Source organism: Episyrphus balteatus, chromosome 4 (genome assembly GCF_945859705.1).
Source record: "Episyrphus balteatus chromosome 4, idEpiBalt1.1, whole genome shotgun sequence".
NCBI lineage: Eukaryota > Metazoa > Arthropoda > Insecta > Diptera > Syrphidae > Episyrphus > Episyrphus balteatus.
Window position 1 is genome coordinate 68,874,051 of NC_079137.1, and position 17,227 is coordinate 68,891,277.

Sequence of the window (17,227 nt, forward strand, 5' to 3'; positions counted from 1 at the left end):
TATCCGAAAAACAAGCTTTCTTCGTTTAAGTCTCTTTAACAGTATTTAAACAACTTACCTATTAGAAGTTGTTAAACAAGTCTGAACTTCTATAAGCAATTAAATTCTGAAGCAAGCTCAATACAAGCTGTATAAAAAGTTGAACCTGCGAGATTTCAATTTACAGAAACTGTTGTGCTAGTTGGGCAGGGATATAAAATGCTTATATTCTCATTTCAAAGACATTTATTCTATTTTAACTAGAAGTAAAAAGGTGAAGTTATTCCCAGTTAGTTATTATTAAGTAAGTAAGTTATTGTCTCTGTGTTAAATTTGTATTTATAGAACTTCCAAGTCTCACGTAAACAGCTATCTCTTCAATGTTCTTCTGGGGAATCGCATGCGAATTCAAACAGAACAATAAAAGAAAAAGCTTTTTCACCACATAAAAAGCTCTCAATTTTCTTCTACACCCATGAACGCATTTATTTCATGAGAAATGTCAAATAAAAAAAAATGAACTGTCAGCTGTCTCCTCTCAAAATCTACAAATTTCAGATCTAGTTTCTCAGAAGTTCCCTGTGCAAAGTTCCAAACGGAAAAAATGTAGTAAAGCGCCAAGTTCTCCCTCGAAAGCAATAACAAAACAAAAAAAACTAGACTAAACTCTAAACACGAAAATCAATCCAAATGTGCATTTTTTCTACCTTTACCATTCCTATTAGATAAAACATTGTTTTGTGATACACAGTTGTTTAAATTAAATAATTAAACTATTTAACTAACTTATTTATTATAATTAATCCAAAAGAAACTTGAAAAAATGAAACCAAATGTGGATAAGGAACTTTTGCCAATGAAGGCACATTATTTCCTCTTTAATGCAGGTAAGAATCTAGTCTAGAATAATTATTAGAATTTGATATAGCTTTTTTTTTGTGTTGAGCACGCAATTTATGGCAAAGGTAAGGTTTTTTTTTTGTTTTAAGTTAATTGAAAAAAATTGATGAATCATCATTATAATCGACGATAGTAAATTATGTATGATAAATTAAAATAAATGAATTTCTAGGAACAGCGCCGGTTGTGCCTTTTATGCCAACACTTGCCAGGCAGCTGGGCTTCTCCTCTGTCATCGTTGGATCGATGTATACAATCTTGCCAATTGTTGGAATGCTTGCTAAACCTTTTTTTGGTTTCATTGCAGATAGGTAAATAATAGATAATAGATTTCATAATTCTTTTTAATTTCTAACACAGAAATAAAAATGTTGACCATGAGAATTTTCCACTCGAAATACAAATATTTATGAACTTGATAGTAAATAAAAGATCGAAGGAAATTCTGCGGGTATAAATATTGTAATTTGATTAAAGTAATCAATGTCGTTGAACCATTGCACTAGGGCTTATTTTTACTTGCAATATATGAGGCGTTCAGAATAATAATGGGTCAAGTCCACTTCTTATAGGTTTTAAGGTTTTGAAAACTAAGGGTTTTGTTTTATGTATATAAAATAGTATGATAGAAAGAAATTCTGGAGATTTAGAGCTATTGATTTGTGAAACATTTATTTCAAAAGTTCATTTAGTTCCTGAAAAAAAGCTTTTCAAAGTTCAAAATAATGCACAAATTTCAAATGGACTTGACCCATTATTATTCTGAATACTTTATGTGGGTAGTACATCAAGTTATGCATTCGTTAACGTTAAAAAAATGAGTCTCGAAAGTCCGTCTGTCCGTTTGTCTGTCATTTTTCCAGGATGACTGTCGGTCGGTATAAGGAGCTACAGTCTAAACGGCTGCACCGATTTTCAAACTTGGTATGTAGTAGTTTTTGGATCCTGTACAGAGGGGTTTTAGGAATACATTTTTTTTTTCGCAAAAAATAACGGTACCTGACATGTACTAATTTTGGAAAAGTTTAATTTTCTCAAAAACGGCTCTTACGATTTTTATTTAAAAAATCAAGTACATATTAGTTTTTAAATAAGGTCTATCTTTTAGTGAAAAAAGTTTTTTTTCAAAAATCCTTATTAACAAACAGTACCTCCGATAGAACCGTTTTTTAAATTTCAAATTATCTTGCAAATTACTTGTTCAATTTTAACGAATTTTTTTTTATTGCAAAAATATTTATATTGCCTTAAGCTAGAACTACATCGAAACACAAAGGCAAAAAAAGTGTAAAAAGTAATAAAAGTATAAAATAACGAAAACAAAATTTATTGATGTTTTATTTAAAAATATAAATTATTTGAAAAATTAAAAACTTGAGCAAGTACGTGCGACCCTGTTGTGCATTTTTTTTTGTTGTTACAATCAAATGTCTCGTCAGGCAGCCTGAGACACCATTATGGGAAACATTATAGTGGTATTAATTTCATGGCACGATAATTTAGAACAATAAATGCTTATCTACATCAATAACTTAGTACCTAATTGTTTCGAAATAAATGATTAAATGTTTTACACCTTCTAATGTACAAACGTAGGTAAATATCTAAAAAGTAAATTTTTTATCAAACAAAAATGCTAGAATTAGCTAGGAAAATATATACATAAGTTTATGTTCCTCGGGAACCCTTTTTTAAAGAACCTTGAAACCGGTTGTCTAAAGTTAAGTCTTTTGACGAGGATAACCCTTTCATCGATTAATAAAAAAACAGCGTGTTATTTTATTTATAAACAGATTCAGGTAACCATGACAACCTTGAAGCATGTTAAGCATCTGTGTATACAAGATCTGGTTCTTATAAGAATTGGGTAAAGAAATAACTAAATCAAGAGTAGAGAATAATAAACAAGAAGTTTTGTTTGAATAGTAATGGATTTAAAAAATATAACTGTAATTTGAATCTTGTTTGCAAAAAAAAGATTACAAAAAAATCATTTCTTTTGTTTATTTGTTTAATTAATTTTGTTTCTTTTTCTCCATACAACACATACCTACTTTGATATGATAAATGGTTTGAAGAAGAACTTCATTTCTTATTCTTAAGTAGGCAGGGCAGCACATAAGAATAAGAAATACCACACGACCAGTTTTATTTCAAAGAATAACTTTAGAATTGCGTCACAAGCTCACAAAAGACAAAACTTTGTAACATTTTGTCTCTTGTTAATTTTTTTTTTTTTCAAGGGCACAATGTGAGATTTGGTTGGTATTATGGGTTGGGTAGATAAGTCCGAACCAGCCTCTTTTTTTAATGAAGAAGAAATTAAAAAAAAAAAAAAAATCGTTTATAATTTGTCTCGGAATGCTTAGTAGATAAGGTAAATAAGACAAAACAAATTGGGAAGATTTGGTTTTATAATGCAGCAAATTAGATGATGATAAAGAGTGATAAAAACTTTAACGACTAATAAAATTTTATTTTGTACATACGTAACTAAAAGTTTTAGTAATTGACAAAAATAAATTGAAGAGGAAGTAGTGTAAAAGCTACATTCAGCTCGTAGTGCGTAAAGTTAAATACGATGACTTTTATGCACAGAAAAGTTTCCTCTTAAATAAACCATTATGGCTAAAAAAATAATTTATGGATAGTAAGTTTTTTTGAAGTATGTTATTTTCATTAAAAATGCATATATTAAGATTCAAAATTTTACATACTGCCGAACTGTCTGATTAATGTAAAGCCCCTTAATAAACCTAGAGAGTAAATTACAGTACGCTTAAGATATTCTTGCAATATTTAGACTTTATAGCAATATGATAGAACTCCAACTCCCAAATTGTCTTAATATTTATGAAGTTTTGATGTACAAATGGTGTTAAACAATTTACTGAAAACCAGATTTTAATTTAAAAGATGTGGAATTGATCAAACTATAGGTCCACTTCCAAAAAATGCTGTTGATTGATAAAAACAAAAAAAAAAAAACATTTCTAAATCACACAAACAAAAAAAATTGAGATAAAACCGAGGTTTTTTTTTTTTATCGATATGATAGTTGCGTAATGCATTCTCACATCCGGAATTTATAAAAAATATTAGAGATTTAAATCTTTGGCATTATTTTTCGTACTTGAAGTTTTCAAATTGAAATGTTATCTTATTTAATGTATAGACAAAAAACAGTTTTTTTTAATCATGTTTTAAAAGAAAACTCACAGTTAAATCTTACCTACTGTGTATACAAGCAAATTTTGTTCCTGACTTCTATGGATTAAGACTTATTTGGACCAGATTGAAATGAGACCACACTGCAAGCACAAAAAGAATCATCAAAATTGGTTAACCCAGTCCAAAGTTCTGAGGTAACAAACATACAAAAAATAAAATACAGTCGAATTGAGAACCTCATCCTTTTTGGAAGTTGGTTACAAATTAGGAAAACTAGTTATATCCTTTTCGTATTGGAAAAATTACAATTTAACGTTGTCCATGACCCTAATTGTCGTTTGTACTTAAACGACACAAAAACATCTAGCTCTGGAAGCCAAAACTGAGGCTCGAGTAAACTTATTCTCGTGTCATAGGGAAAAAGCGTTACATTTCTAATTAAACACAACTTACGAAGTAGGGCTGCATAATTGTCCATAATTCATGATTTTTCTGGCATTTACGATGAATTGGCGGAAGGGCTCGTTATATGATCGCACCTAAATATATTATTAAAATTCCTCTTGGCTAATACTTTATTTTTCAAGCTTAGAATTGAATATTGACCCCGGGTAAATCAATGATTAATAGATTGATTTCGATTTTTCCCACTTCGAATTTGGCCTTAAAGCCACATTGTTGCACCACACGAAGTGTTGTTATCAATTAAAAATAAAAAGCTACAACATCATTGTCTGTATCAATCAATTGATAGCAATTAAAACTCCAATCCGAAAGAATTCCCATAAGATTTTTTTTTTCTTTTCGGAGTGTTTCTGGATTCTTATGTTGCGAACCAATTAAACCATTTATATTGTTGTATGTGTTTGTATAAAAAAGAATAAAACCAAACAAAAACAAAATATTTATAAATATTATCTAGGGACAAAAAGGAAGGATTGATAATTGCCTTTCTGATTACTTTTTATTTTATAAAAAAAGTTTAAATGACAATCAGCAATAGATAAGTTTCCAAACAAGCAGTTAACCAAAAAAAACTCAAATTGCAAATTGGCCATATTTATATTTTATTGATTTCAATTATTGATTGCGAGAAGAGAAAACAAAAACGAAAATGTTTACTCAATTTCCTTTATTAAATCAATTAAGACACTCTTCATCTCAATTTCATTTTAGGTTGATAGTCAATTACTACTGAAAATCTCTGTTAACAAAAAAAAAAACTATAATTTTCTCAAATGGTCAACATTGAAACAATTCTAATATTCACATTTTTTTTTTGTCATTTGCAATTCTAACTCACTAATATCAAAATTTAGATTTCAGAAACATCGTTTTCTATTTCTAATGGCTCAATTGTTAACGGCAATTTCATTCTTTTGCATTATGTTCATCCCAGCCATTCCACAGCCTAAACCAGTTGTTGAACTACATTGCCATGCAGGTGTTTCAGAACTCCGTTTTTGTTCCGAATTAGACACATGCATTGATTCCAATCTAGAGAATCGCTATGGAAATTCATCATTAAAATGTAACCTACGTTGCCAAGCCGACACCTGGATGTGGGACATTGTCTGCAATGATTGGTTAAACAATACTCAAGACTGCCAAAAGAATAAACCCTACCTAGATCTCACAATCGATACTAATATGAGCGATATAATACAAGAAAAACAATGTTTATTTTTTAAAGTTCAACATGATCGTGGCCAGTTAAATGGACAAAATATAACACTAAATTGTCCTAAGGATCAAAAATATTTCAATACCACCTGTGAGATGGATTGTGGTGATGAGTATTTGCAGAATACACTTTCTGAAAGTCCAGTTATTAATAGTTCAGATGCTTTTGGTCTGTATCAATTTTGGTTGTTCTTTTTGATGTTGATATTCAGTTGGATTGGAATGGCTGTTGTTGTGAGTATTGGAGATGCAATATGTTTTGGCATACTTGGAGATCGTCATCATCTTTATGGCAAACAAAGACTTTGGGGTGCGGTAGGATGGGGCTTAATTGCTCTTTTAACTGGTTATTTAGTGGATAAGATGTCGGGAAATAGTGTTAACAAGGATTATACCATTGTGTTCTGGATGTTAGCTGTTATCATTGGATTTGATATGTTTGTATCAACTAAATTGAGAGTAAGTTTGTGTTAACATTGAAGATTTGGTAGATTCTATTTATATGTTTTTGTTCCATTTTAGTTCACTCAAACAAGCCTTTCCAAGAACATATTTCGAGATGTTGGGAAACTCTTCCTTTCCATCCGAGTTGTTGTCTTCTTCCTTTGGTGCATATCCATTGGCTTGTGTACAGCTTTAGTGTGGAATTTCCTTTTTTGGCACTTGGAAGATCTAAGTGCAAAACATGCTGGCTGTGAAGGAAATTCAATCAAGACACTAGAAGGTTTCGTTATGGCTGTACAGTGTTTCGGAGGAGAACTACCATTTTTCTTTCTCTCCGGATGGATTTTAAAGAAAATCGGGCATGTTCACGCCATGAGTTTAGTTCTGCTTGGCTTTGCAGCTCGATTCATTTTGTATTCGTTCCTCGACAATCCATGGTATGTCTTGCCAATTGAACTACTTGACGGAGTGACATTTGGAATGTTCTACTCAACAATGGCATCGTATGCTAGTATAGTAGCTCCAGCTGGATCGGAGGCTACTTTACAGGTAAATTTTGAATGAACACCTTTTGCTTTAGAATTCCTGATTAAAAAAATGTACGTTCTTTGAATTTTTAGGGCCTAGTTGGTGCGATTTTTGAAGGAGTTGGTGTTTCCATTGGCAGTTCAATTGGTGGAATCATGTTCAGTTCAGTGGGAGGATCACAAACATTCCTTATATTTGGTTTGGGTGCCTTAATTGTATGCATTGTACATGCAACAGTGCAATGGCTCTTATCGCGAAACAACAGAGATAGTGGTAAGCATTATGACGTCAACACTAAAGATAATAACAGGGTGAAGGAGAGTAAGGAGGTGATGGACGACAAAGATGTTGCTTTGAAAAATGGGTTGGGTGGTACTGTAAATATGGATCCAAATGAATTTACAGAAATTGATTTAAATTCGCACTAAAATTATAATAAGAGTTGCATTTAATTGCGATTTTACTTTAAGATTTAATTTAATTTTTCTTTTTTGATTTGTTTTTGTTTTCAATGAATTTAATATTATTTTTTTTTTTTTTTTGCAATCAATGCAAATGGGAAACTGGTTTTTTTCTACTAACAAAACAATAAAAAACAAAAATTTAAAAAAAAAAATACTACTACTACATCTGTTATGAATTGATTTTACTAATCAATTTAAGCAAGAACATAGAAAAATGGTGCCTATTTGTATGTACAATTATATTTATGGTCGTAGAACAATGTTAATTCGAAATTCTTATCACATTTGTTTGTGTTTTTTTTGTTTTGTTTTGTTTTTTTTTTTTGTTTACTTAAGTAAATTATCTGCATGCTTTTCGTAGAGTTAAAAGAGAATTAAATAGTTTTATTATTGAAATGATAACGATTAGTTACAGAGTGGAAACACGTATTATTAGTAGGTGGATGAAGTTTTATGAGTTAGACTTTGATCTGATGTAATGAAAAAGAGTGAATGTAGATAGTTTTTTGTTGTCAATCTTAATTATGTCTCATCAAATGAACAGAGAGACTACTTATTTGAGTTGTAACTAAGTTGGTTTTTAGATATTTGTTTTATGAAGATTTATAGAACATAATGCCACTGTCCTATATGATAGCTTTTGTTGTTGTTACAGATAACAATTTAGAAAGAAAAAGTCATCAAATTTAAAATTTTCATATTTGTTCTTTGCAATGAATAAAAATTAGGGTTTTTTTTTGTAAAATTTGCATTCTTTAAGTCCGATCTTTGGTCAGAATTTATTCAGAGCTGCTCCCTTAATGAATGATTCGATTCACTGGCTTGTTGGGCGCCAACAAGTTTGAGGAAGAATTTAAAGATTAAGAGCTGGTAGGACATAGGTGTAAGGTATAACCAAATTTATGGGTCCATGACTCTTAACGTCGAATTTGAAAGTCTGATAGTTTTTTTTTGGGTGGCGGACGCGATTACGGATTTGTATGAAATAGTTAATGTAATAAAATTTTTAACATTTCCTTGTTTCTTGCTAATAATTTAATTTGAAAGTTTGCTATACATTTTATAAAATAAAAAAAAAAAAATACATTGTTTGGGAACCGGTTGCATACAATTTTTGAAAACTTTTTTGAAGATAAAACGTTCGTTTGGAAAACAGCATGCATTTTGTTGAAAGAGCCTTTCTTTTGTATTTTGTTTCGCCACACTAAATTTGTGGCGATGAAAAATGATGCATACCAACCTCATAAAATAATGGAAACATTTGAAACTTGTAATTCATAGTTAAATAACCAAAAAAAAAAAAAAAATATGAAACTTAGTTTTTTATTAATAGAAAAAGTTATACAGACTAAAAAAAAAATAATTAAAAAGTAATTTTTTCCAGGAACAATTTTTCCTTTTAATTGTTGAAACAAGAATTGCCTCGATAATTTTCACCAACTCCCGAAAATTTATTAGCATTGTTGTTGTTTCATCTTGTTCCATGATTGGATAATCTATATAAGATAAGTTGCATCTAGACTATCTATGCTGAATGAAAAGAGGACACCTTCAGATGCCTCAAAAGGAAAATCTGAAAATACAAAAAAAAAAATAAAAAACATTTGAAGCAAAGAAACATAAGTTAGAAATTTAACGAAAAGAAACAATCAGCCCTATCGTGAGTTTGACGTGAACAAAATTTCACCGGGAAAAATTGAATTTCATTTTTCCCCTATTTTCAGTTCCGGGTTTTTTTTTCAAGTTATATGTGATTTAGCTCTTTTCTCACTTGAATTTTTGTGGCGACCAGGAAGCTAGTTTAGAGGAAAAATGTAAATTTCCTTCAAGGAAGGGAATAGCGATACATTTTCAAATTCCGGGGAACAAAAATATTTCGGATGGAAAAATTTCCACGTGAAACTCAAGATAAAGCTGAATAAATTACAAAAAAAAAAACAGGAATTCAAATTTGCTTGTTTGGGGTACTGTATTAGAAACTATCAATACAATCTCTATTTTATATCCGCGTTTTGAATAAAATGTTTTGAAATAAATGCCAGACCGTAACTCACGTAAAAGACAATCTCCAATACATTATTTTACATGTCAGTATTCACAGATTTTCAAAAAATTACTTACCCAAAAAAATGTTTTCTTTAAATTCAGAGTCAATAGTGGCCAAAGATCCCAATAATATATAAATTATCTACATACATCTTGCGATTATCTGCTCCCTCAAGGTCTTTTTTGCCGATTTTCAGAATTTCGTTTGTCCATTGTTTCCCAATATTGTTGAGTTTAAATTATGTTATTTGCTCGACTAACTTAGTTACAGACTTTCGATCTATGAAAAACATATGTCTGAGACATAACGACTTTCCATCATTCAATAATAACTTACCGTTTCTGAAGCTCTGTTCATGTTTTAAATAACTCAGATGAGTTATTTCACAGTTGACCATGTTTGTTAATGTCTGAATTATACTTTCCGGAAAGTTAAGACAACACCATGAAGTAAAACTGAATGTGTAAGCTATTTCATACGAGTGCATCATAATCTTTTTTTAACTTGACAAACAAATTTCATACCAATTTCCGATTCCTAGGTATAAAACGATATAGTTTTTGAGATCTTAAGAGAAAAACTGGGATTGCTTTTGCAAAACGTTACGGTTGTTAAAATTCATCCATTTGAAGATGAGATACTGGATTTTGAACAAAACTCGTTGCATTAAAAAAAAGGATCCATCCGTTTGTTTATTTTTCGACAGATCTATTGCCGAATTCCATTTTTTAAGTTCTTTTCTGACTAAATATATTTTAAATTAATTGTGTTATTCCTCTCTACGTGAAATACAATTACAATAATTAGGAGTGTAATAAAATTACTAAAAAACTTTGTTTCTCAAATTAAGAAAAATACAAAAGAATCCTAAAATTGTTGGTAAATGAATATTATCTTAAAAAGAGCACTAACTTTAAGCTTATTTATATTGCCCAAAGGGTTACACTCTCGGTAAAGTTTCAAAAGTCCTGAAATTGGCTTTGTAACGAATTACAATTGGGTCGCTAGTTTCCAATACAAGCTAGTATGGTCGCATTCATCCGTTTCATACTAACTGAATATAAATGAATAACAAAGTGTGAAGATTATCTATAATGATTCTTTGATATCCAATTAAAGTATAAATTAATGTTTTTAAATTTAGTTTGAGACATTTGGACGTCCAAGAATCAAAAGTTAACGATTTGTCAAATGTATTTTTTAAATAATTTATATTGTCCCCCCTTAACTTAGTTATGTATGTACAAATTATAAAATAATCCATTTAAAATAAAATTTAAAAAAAAGTACTTACCCAATAAAAAAAAAAAATCAGTTTCCAATTTTGCAAAATTTGTTTTGAGATTTTCGTTGGCTCTGATCAACTAATAAACTGCCTTACTTTTGTTTTTGTTTAAGCTTTTTTCATTTGTTGGTTGATTATAATCTTAGTTTGAAATTAAATTTAATTATTAATAATTTTAAGCTTTAAAATTAGAATCACCAATCATATAAAAAATGTTCACTACACAAATTCAAGTAAATGAATCATTTTCCATCAAAAAAAATTTCGAAAGAAAAAACAATAATTTTGCAAAATCTATCTAAAAACGCACAATTAATAACAAAAAAAAAAACAGGTTTTTGATTAAACCATCTGTCCATAATTCATTTACTCGTAGAATTAAGTTTACAAAATAATTTATATTTTCATAAGAAATAAAAAAGAAATATAATAAATAAAACAACCTTGTGCCGTCTATGATTTTGTGTTCTTCGTTGTGTTTCGTCTTTTTCTTATTTAATTTTTTTTTTTTTTTTACTAAAACTAATAAATAATTTAAATTAATAACCATTTTTTTCAGCTACAGCAAAATATGCAGCACCAAATGATGCTATGCATATGCTTGACGAACAGGAGTACTATATTGTGCCGTAATCATAGTTTCCTTTTCCTATTTATGTTTAGTTAATTAAAAAACACGGTGGAATTAATAGTAAAAAAAAAAAACATGGAGCAAAATGCATGGTTTAAACTAAGCTTTACTTTTTTAATGTTTAAGAATAACAAAAAGAAAACAAAAGACAGAACTGCAATATACAGTATCAACAGCATAGCACTGTAAGTTTTTTTTATTTTATTTTTTTGATTAACTTTTTCAGTTTTTCTTTCTTTAATAAAAATTTAGTTTATAAGCATGGCTTTTTGATCTTGATCTATAACTTTTTATTATTAGAATAGTAAATGTTCTCTTTAAGAAAATTAAAACAAAAAAAAAAAGATAAAAGTATTTTTAGTTTTTAGTAAAATACCAAAAAGTAACAAAGATTATGTATTTTTTCATTCTTATTCTCTGATAAGTATTTACAAAAAACATTTATTGATGATTGATTAATATATTTGTACAAGTTTCTGTGTATTTGAAATTAATACAAAATTAAAAAGAAAAAAAAAAAATCAAATAATAAAGAGAAAAAAATAAGTATACAATTTACCTATGCTTTTACTATTATCTATCGGATGATGTTGTTGTTGTTGATGTTGATGAAATTGTAGAATTTTGATTTCGTTTACCAATTAGAGCTTCTTCTTGTTGTTGTTTCTGTAGTTTACGGGCATATTCTTTTTGTTTGCATGCTTGAATATTTGCAGCTCTTTTCTGCAAAAAAAAAAAAATATTTAAAAATATAATCAAACGCGTTTTGAAACACGACTGGTAAGTTAAAATTTAGTTTTCCAGCAAATGAAGTGGACAATTTGTATGTTGTGTTAAAAATAAAAACTCTTTTATATCACATTTTTACCAGTTATGAGCAGTTAGGGTGTATAGTCATTTTTGGTACATATTTCGAGTTTCGACTGTTTATATCGTCATTTACTCTAGTTTTAATATGAAAATACTTTAAGTTTTGTTCACAAATCTTTTCCACTGTTTATTTTCAAATTCCCAAATATATCTTTAGTTTAAATCAAACTTATTTAGCTTTAGGAGTAGAATAAAAAAAGCTGTCAACTTTCTAAAAAAGGTTTGCACCAGGAAGTTGAAAACAGTTTAAATTAGAATTTTTTTGGGTAATTTGATAGGATTTTGATTTCATCATTCGTTTGGGTTAGTATAATAAATAGTAAAGATTTCGCAATAATTAAGATTAAATTTATCACAACTAATCCTGTTACCCAGCAACAGTATATACCAAATTTTTATCAATTTTGTCAATTGTTCTGAGATATTTAAAACAAAAAATATTTTCTAACGAATGTTAACTTATCGAGAAAATTGCTCGCGTGTTTTCCTGATTTCTGATTAAAATTGAAATACAATTATGATTGCAAGCGATAAGGAGTTTATTTTTTTTTTTATTTTTATATAAATCGATTAATAAAGAATTATTTGGTCTTATTAAGATAACCATTGTAATGAATTTAAGAATGCCCAAAAGAACAATGGTTGATACTACATATTTATAATATGTATTCCATTTAATTTATATTCAGACTCATATAAATGTAAAAAGTTCAAGTGTAATTGTTTTAGATGCCTTACTTTATGTTTTTTTTCAATCAGCTAATTTTATAATTCGCTGTTTTGATCATCAACTTTTTAAACTTAATTATTCCACAGCTTTCACAATTTGGTAACTTGTTTATCCCAAATCCTTACCGTTTTCGATTATAAATGTAGTTCTTGTGAAATTTTGAAAAATCCCTACATTCGCAACAGTATTTTGCTTACTCCGCATTTTTCAAAAAAGTATAAAAGTTTCCAAAGTTGAAGTTAGGGCGAAAGATACTACAATTTGACTTCTGTTCCAAAAGAAATAAACAAATGTGTTTATTTTATTTGTTGAATTTGACCATTTTTTTTTTTTTTTTTTTGAAGAAGTAAGAAACACTTACGAAAAGTTGGAAGAAATAATGATAAAGAACTTGTTTCATTCGCGTTTTCTTTATGTAGACCAAAACAGCCTAGTAATAGTGGAATAAATGTGTTTAATTTTGTTTGGTTTTTGCTCTAAAAAACCCTGTTTTGTTGAATTTAAATTGTAATGCAACTTGTCTAAGCCGATTCCATTGTATTGTCTAGAGGCCGGTAAAAATTATGATTTGTAATAAAGCTTCAAACTATTAGTTATTTTTTTCTGCGTTGGAACTCTTTGACAAAACTCAATAGGTGGAAATTTATCCGAGAAACTAATTCAATTAACATGCATTCAGTAAAGATTCACGTGTATCATACATTGTATAGGTACTCCAATTGAAAAGGTAAACAAAAAACGTTAGTTCTTATGTACAAAGTTAACTTGTAAACATTTTATATATTAAATTAAAACAATTAGATTTATAAGAATACTTCTACTTCTATTCTATTTGTTTTTAATAAACAACAATGTAGCACTTATCTTCTACTATCAAAACATTTTACCTTAAGTACTTTAGTCCTCTGATATATTGATTGCATTTGTTTCTTCATTTTAACCAGCTTTTCTCTGTATACTTTCACTGTATTCATCTAAAAAAAAAAAGAAAGAAAATATAAAATAAGTTGTTTGTTAAGAGTATACAAATTTCATTGGCATGATGTAAGAAAAACAATTTCAAGAGAAATGACTTTAAGTTGTGTTCTAGTACATAATTCTAATATTCAAGTTAAAGATTATTTAAGTGAAAAATATAACTCAAATTCTGTATAAAATCAATTTATTTCCAAAAAAATTGTCTAGAACGTTTTCCCTGTTTTGAAACTTGAATAGGATTCAAAAGAATTCCGTAGAAATTTTTTTTTTTCGGAAATAAATTTGGAATTGTACCTCTCCCCTGAAAATTTAAGATAAGGACAAAATAGAATTTTTAAACAGAAATATTGTATAAAATTATTTACATATTTTGGAAAAGTCCTTCAAGGAAAATAAGGGAAAATTGTTGTTTCTCAACTTAATGAAGATAAAAGAGTGCTAATACTTTGCAGTTAAAGTAGTGCTTCAAGTTCATACAACAAAGCAGAAATGCAAAGAAAGTAGGCTTGTCAATTGACTTTTACTTCGATTTCACGAAAGCAATTGTGAAATTTCGAAAAATCCCTACATTCGCAACAGTATTTTGCTTACTCCGCAGTTTTCAAAAAAGTTTAAAAGTTTCCAAAGTTGAAGTTAGGGCGAAAGATACTACAATTTGACTTCTGTTCCAAAAGAAATAAGCAAATGTGTTTATTTTATTTGTTGAATTTGACCAATTTTTTTGTTTTTTTTTTTTTGAAGAAGTAAGAAACACTTACGAAAAGTTGGAAGAAATAATGGTAAAGAACTTGTTTCAAAATTTGAAAAAATGCACAATTTTTTTTTTTATTATTGTTATAGTTTTTATTTGTATTAAGACCGCGCCACATAGAAGTTCTTTTACGGGAAACAAAAAAAAAAACTAAAAACAAAATTAAATTTAAAAACCAAGCTAAAACTATACCGGCCAAAAAAGCAAAAAGGCAAAGTGTTTTGGATGGCGATGTCCAAAGGGGGGCCACTAGATGAGAATGATATTCCGGAGAGTTGTTCTAAGCGACGATTTACTTTTATGATGATTTAAACCTTAGCATTCTGGGCATAAGTTCGAAGGGGCCATAATTGGTTCGATGATGGGAAGGTAAAATAAGGGACGAGAGCGAAGACCTTGGGGATTTGTGTTCATGTTGATTTCTCGTAGGATAGAAGCAGAGTCAATATTTCCTATGTGCAATAATTGCTGGACAAAGAGTCACGGTAAGGGGGTATGTTGAATATGTCTGTGTTATAACTCCAATCTATGTTTAACCTGTAGTTAACAATAGAACCATATAGAAAACAAGTGTTAAACAATAAGTACTTGGACCATCGCAATAGAATTGTCTTAATGAAATCTAAAACAAATATTAACGGATCATTTAAAACTCTGTTCTGCAAGTACTTAAATCTTTCTACAATGGGTCTTAAATGTAAGGCGCTTAATACTAGAGCTTCCTTGCTTTAAATTAATTTTACAAAAGAAAGCATATATGACAAAGAACTTTATGATACTCACCATTTCTTGTAAGCCGGCAATTTCTACATTGTCATATCTGTATTTTTCTGTCGATAGATCAATGTAGATCTTATTTTGTTTTCCACTAAAATGATAAAAGAATTTAATTTCTCTTCCTAATATCGACTTATGTGTGCGAACTTACATTAATTCCTTTAAATGATTTCGCACCTTAATCAACGGTGGCTCATAGATTTGAAGCAAACCAGTTGCCATTTGAATACTGGCCAATGATTGTTGATTGTCTTCAGATGATGATATTGTGGAAGAACTCCTTTCGTTGGCAGTGAATTCATCATGATGTCTATACAATAGAAAGAATGGAATTTAACTAAAACATAAAACCAAATTAACCACAAGAAGGCTTCTTATCAAAACACACTCATCTTATCGTCTTTTAATCATAATTCAATTAAAATTGTATTTTTTTTTTTGTTTACTACCTTTGATTACTATTATTATCTATCGTAGACATTGTTGCTTATCTCTTTGGGGGTAATTATTAGTTTAGTGTGACCTGTTTTTTGATAAAAAAATTAAAACAAAAAAATTGTAAAATAAATTAATTTTGGATTTGGATAGAAAAAACTGAGGCAAAATATTTTTGACAACTCATCAGCTGTTTTTTGTTTTTTTTTTGACAGCGAAATTTATTTTCACCACACCATTAAGAGGATGGCTAGGAACATGTTGCTAGATTGTTGTGCATTTTTCTGTAATACAGGGTGATCGTGAAAACCAGAATTTGGTTTAAAAAAAATTTTTAATTGATATAAATCACTATCTTAAAAGTATGATTATTTTCTTTTGGTATGTCAACAGGGGGTCTGTTCTGTAACTTTATCCATTTTCTTCGATAAATATAGCAAAACTTCTTTCAAATTCACCATTTATGAATTTAGAAAACATGATTCTCATAAAAATTTCTTTTATATTGGAGGGATAAAATGGATTTTCAAAAATTTTATCGCCAGTGATAAAAGTTACAGAACAGGGGCACAGGTAAGAGAAAAGGCATATATGATTTTTTTTTTATGAATAATTACGGCGCACAGTGTGCATTCGAAGTCTTCCGAATAGAAATATTTTGATGTAGAATGAAAGGTTAAATTCCATACAATGACATTCTAACAAAGAAACAAAAAAATTAAAACTGCATGTAGCGCTCAGTGTCATGATATAAGATTGAAATAAGCAAAAATATATTTAAACCAATTGATTTTTTCGAGTGAAACTAATCGTTGCGTATTTTGTAATTCATCAAAGTTAGGTGGACTACAATTTTTTTGTATTATTTTTTGGTATTCTATTAAGATGTAACCACAAGAAAAAATGTGTTGTTAAGTCTTAAAATGGAAGAAAATTTCATTTTGTTTCAATTCAAGACCTTAGGCCCTTTATTTCAATTATGTGTTCCGACTTCGTCAAGCGTTTTAAAAATGTATCCGCCGTGTAATGGTATTTAGGACCTCGATCAATATTCTATTTTTTTTGTTTGTTCAGGTTCATAGAGCAAAAACCTATTTTTGATGTTTAAAAAAATCGTAAATCACATTTTTGTGAATCCCAAATTACTTTTTTAGATTTTTCATTATAATAGCCGTTTTTTATTATCACTTGATCCATATAGATCATTAATGAAAACGTATTACAACAACTACATGAGATCTTGCAAAATCACGATTCGTGATCCTGATGAAAAGCAAGATCTCATGTAGTTGTTGTAATACGTTTTAATTAATGATCTATATGGATCAAGTGATAATAAAAAAGGGCTAATATGAGACAAAAAGATTAAATAAAATTTTTCGATATCTCACTTCGTTTTCGAGACATAAATAGTTTTGAGAAACAACTCCCAAAATCGTTTGCTCGATGTCGCTTCCTCCCCATCTATTTGTTTATGTAAATGTACTCGGATGCCACATATGGTACTTATAATTAGATATATTTGAAAATCAGTAAAGCACTTGTACAAATACA

The 17,227-nt window shown here is 29.0% G+C and overlaps 2 protein-coding genes across 3 annotated transcripts; one reads left to right on the forward strand and one right to left on the reverse strand.

Moving 5' to 3' along the window:
* Nucleotides 1–530: 530 nt before the first annotated feature.
* On the forward strand, nt 531–11,399 carry LOC129919134 (major facilitator superfamily domain-containing protein 6). 2 transcript variants are annotated; one of them, XM_055999983.1, is made up of 6 exons: nt 532–866; nt 1,052–1,190; nt 5,370–6,192; nt 6,256–6,726; nt 6,798–6,978; nt 11,061–11,399. In XM_055999983.1, exons 1-6 carry the CDS (start codon nt 803–805, stop codon nt 11,132–11,134), a joined length of 1,752 nt encoding a protein of 583 aa, XP_055855958.1. In that variant the 5' UTR covers nt 532–802; the 3' UTR covers nt 11,135–11,399. The 2 variants fall into 2 exon arrangements, with proteins under 2 accessions (XP_055855957.1, XP_055855958.1); XM_055999982.1 differs by lacking the exon at nt 11,061–11,399 and having other exon boundaries at nt 531–866; nt 6,798–8,507.
* A 249-nt stretch (nt 11,400–11,648) lies between these two features.
* Nucleotides 11,649–15,803, reverse strand: LOC129919143 (biogenesis of lysosome-related organelles complex 1 subunit 6). Its single transcript, XM_055999993.1, has 5 exons — nt 15,688–15,803; nt 15,390–15,548; nt 15,245–15,329; nt 13,620–13,706; nt 11,649–11,855 (listed from the first exon to the last, which is right to left on the reverse strand). The coding sequence occupies exons 1-5, from the start codon at nt 15,717–15,719 to the stop codon at nt 11,706–11,708; spliced, it is 513 nt and encodes a 170-aa protein (XP_055855968.1). The 5' UTR covers nt 15,720–15,803; the 3' UTR covers nt 11,649–11,705.
* Nucleotides 15,804–17,227: the final 1,424 nt, after the last annotated feature.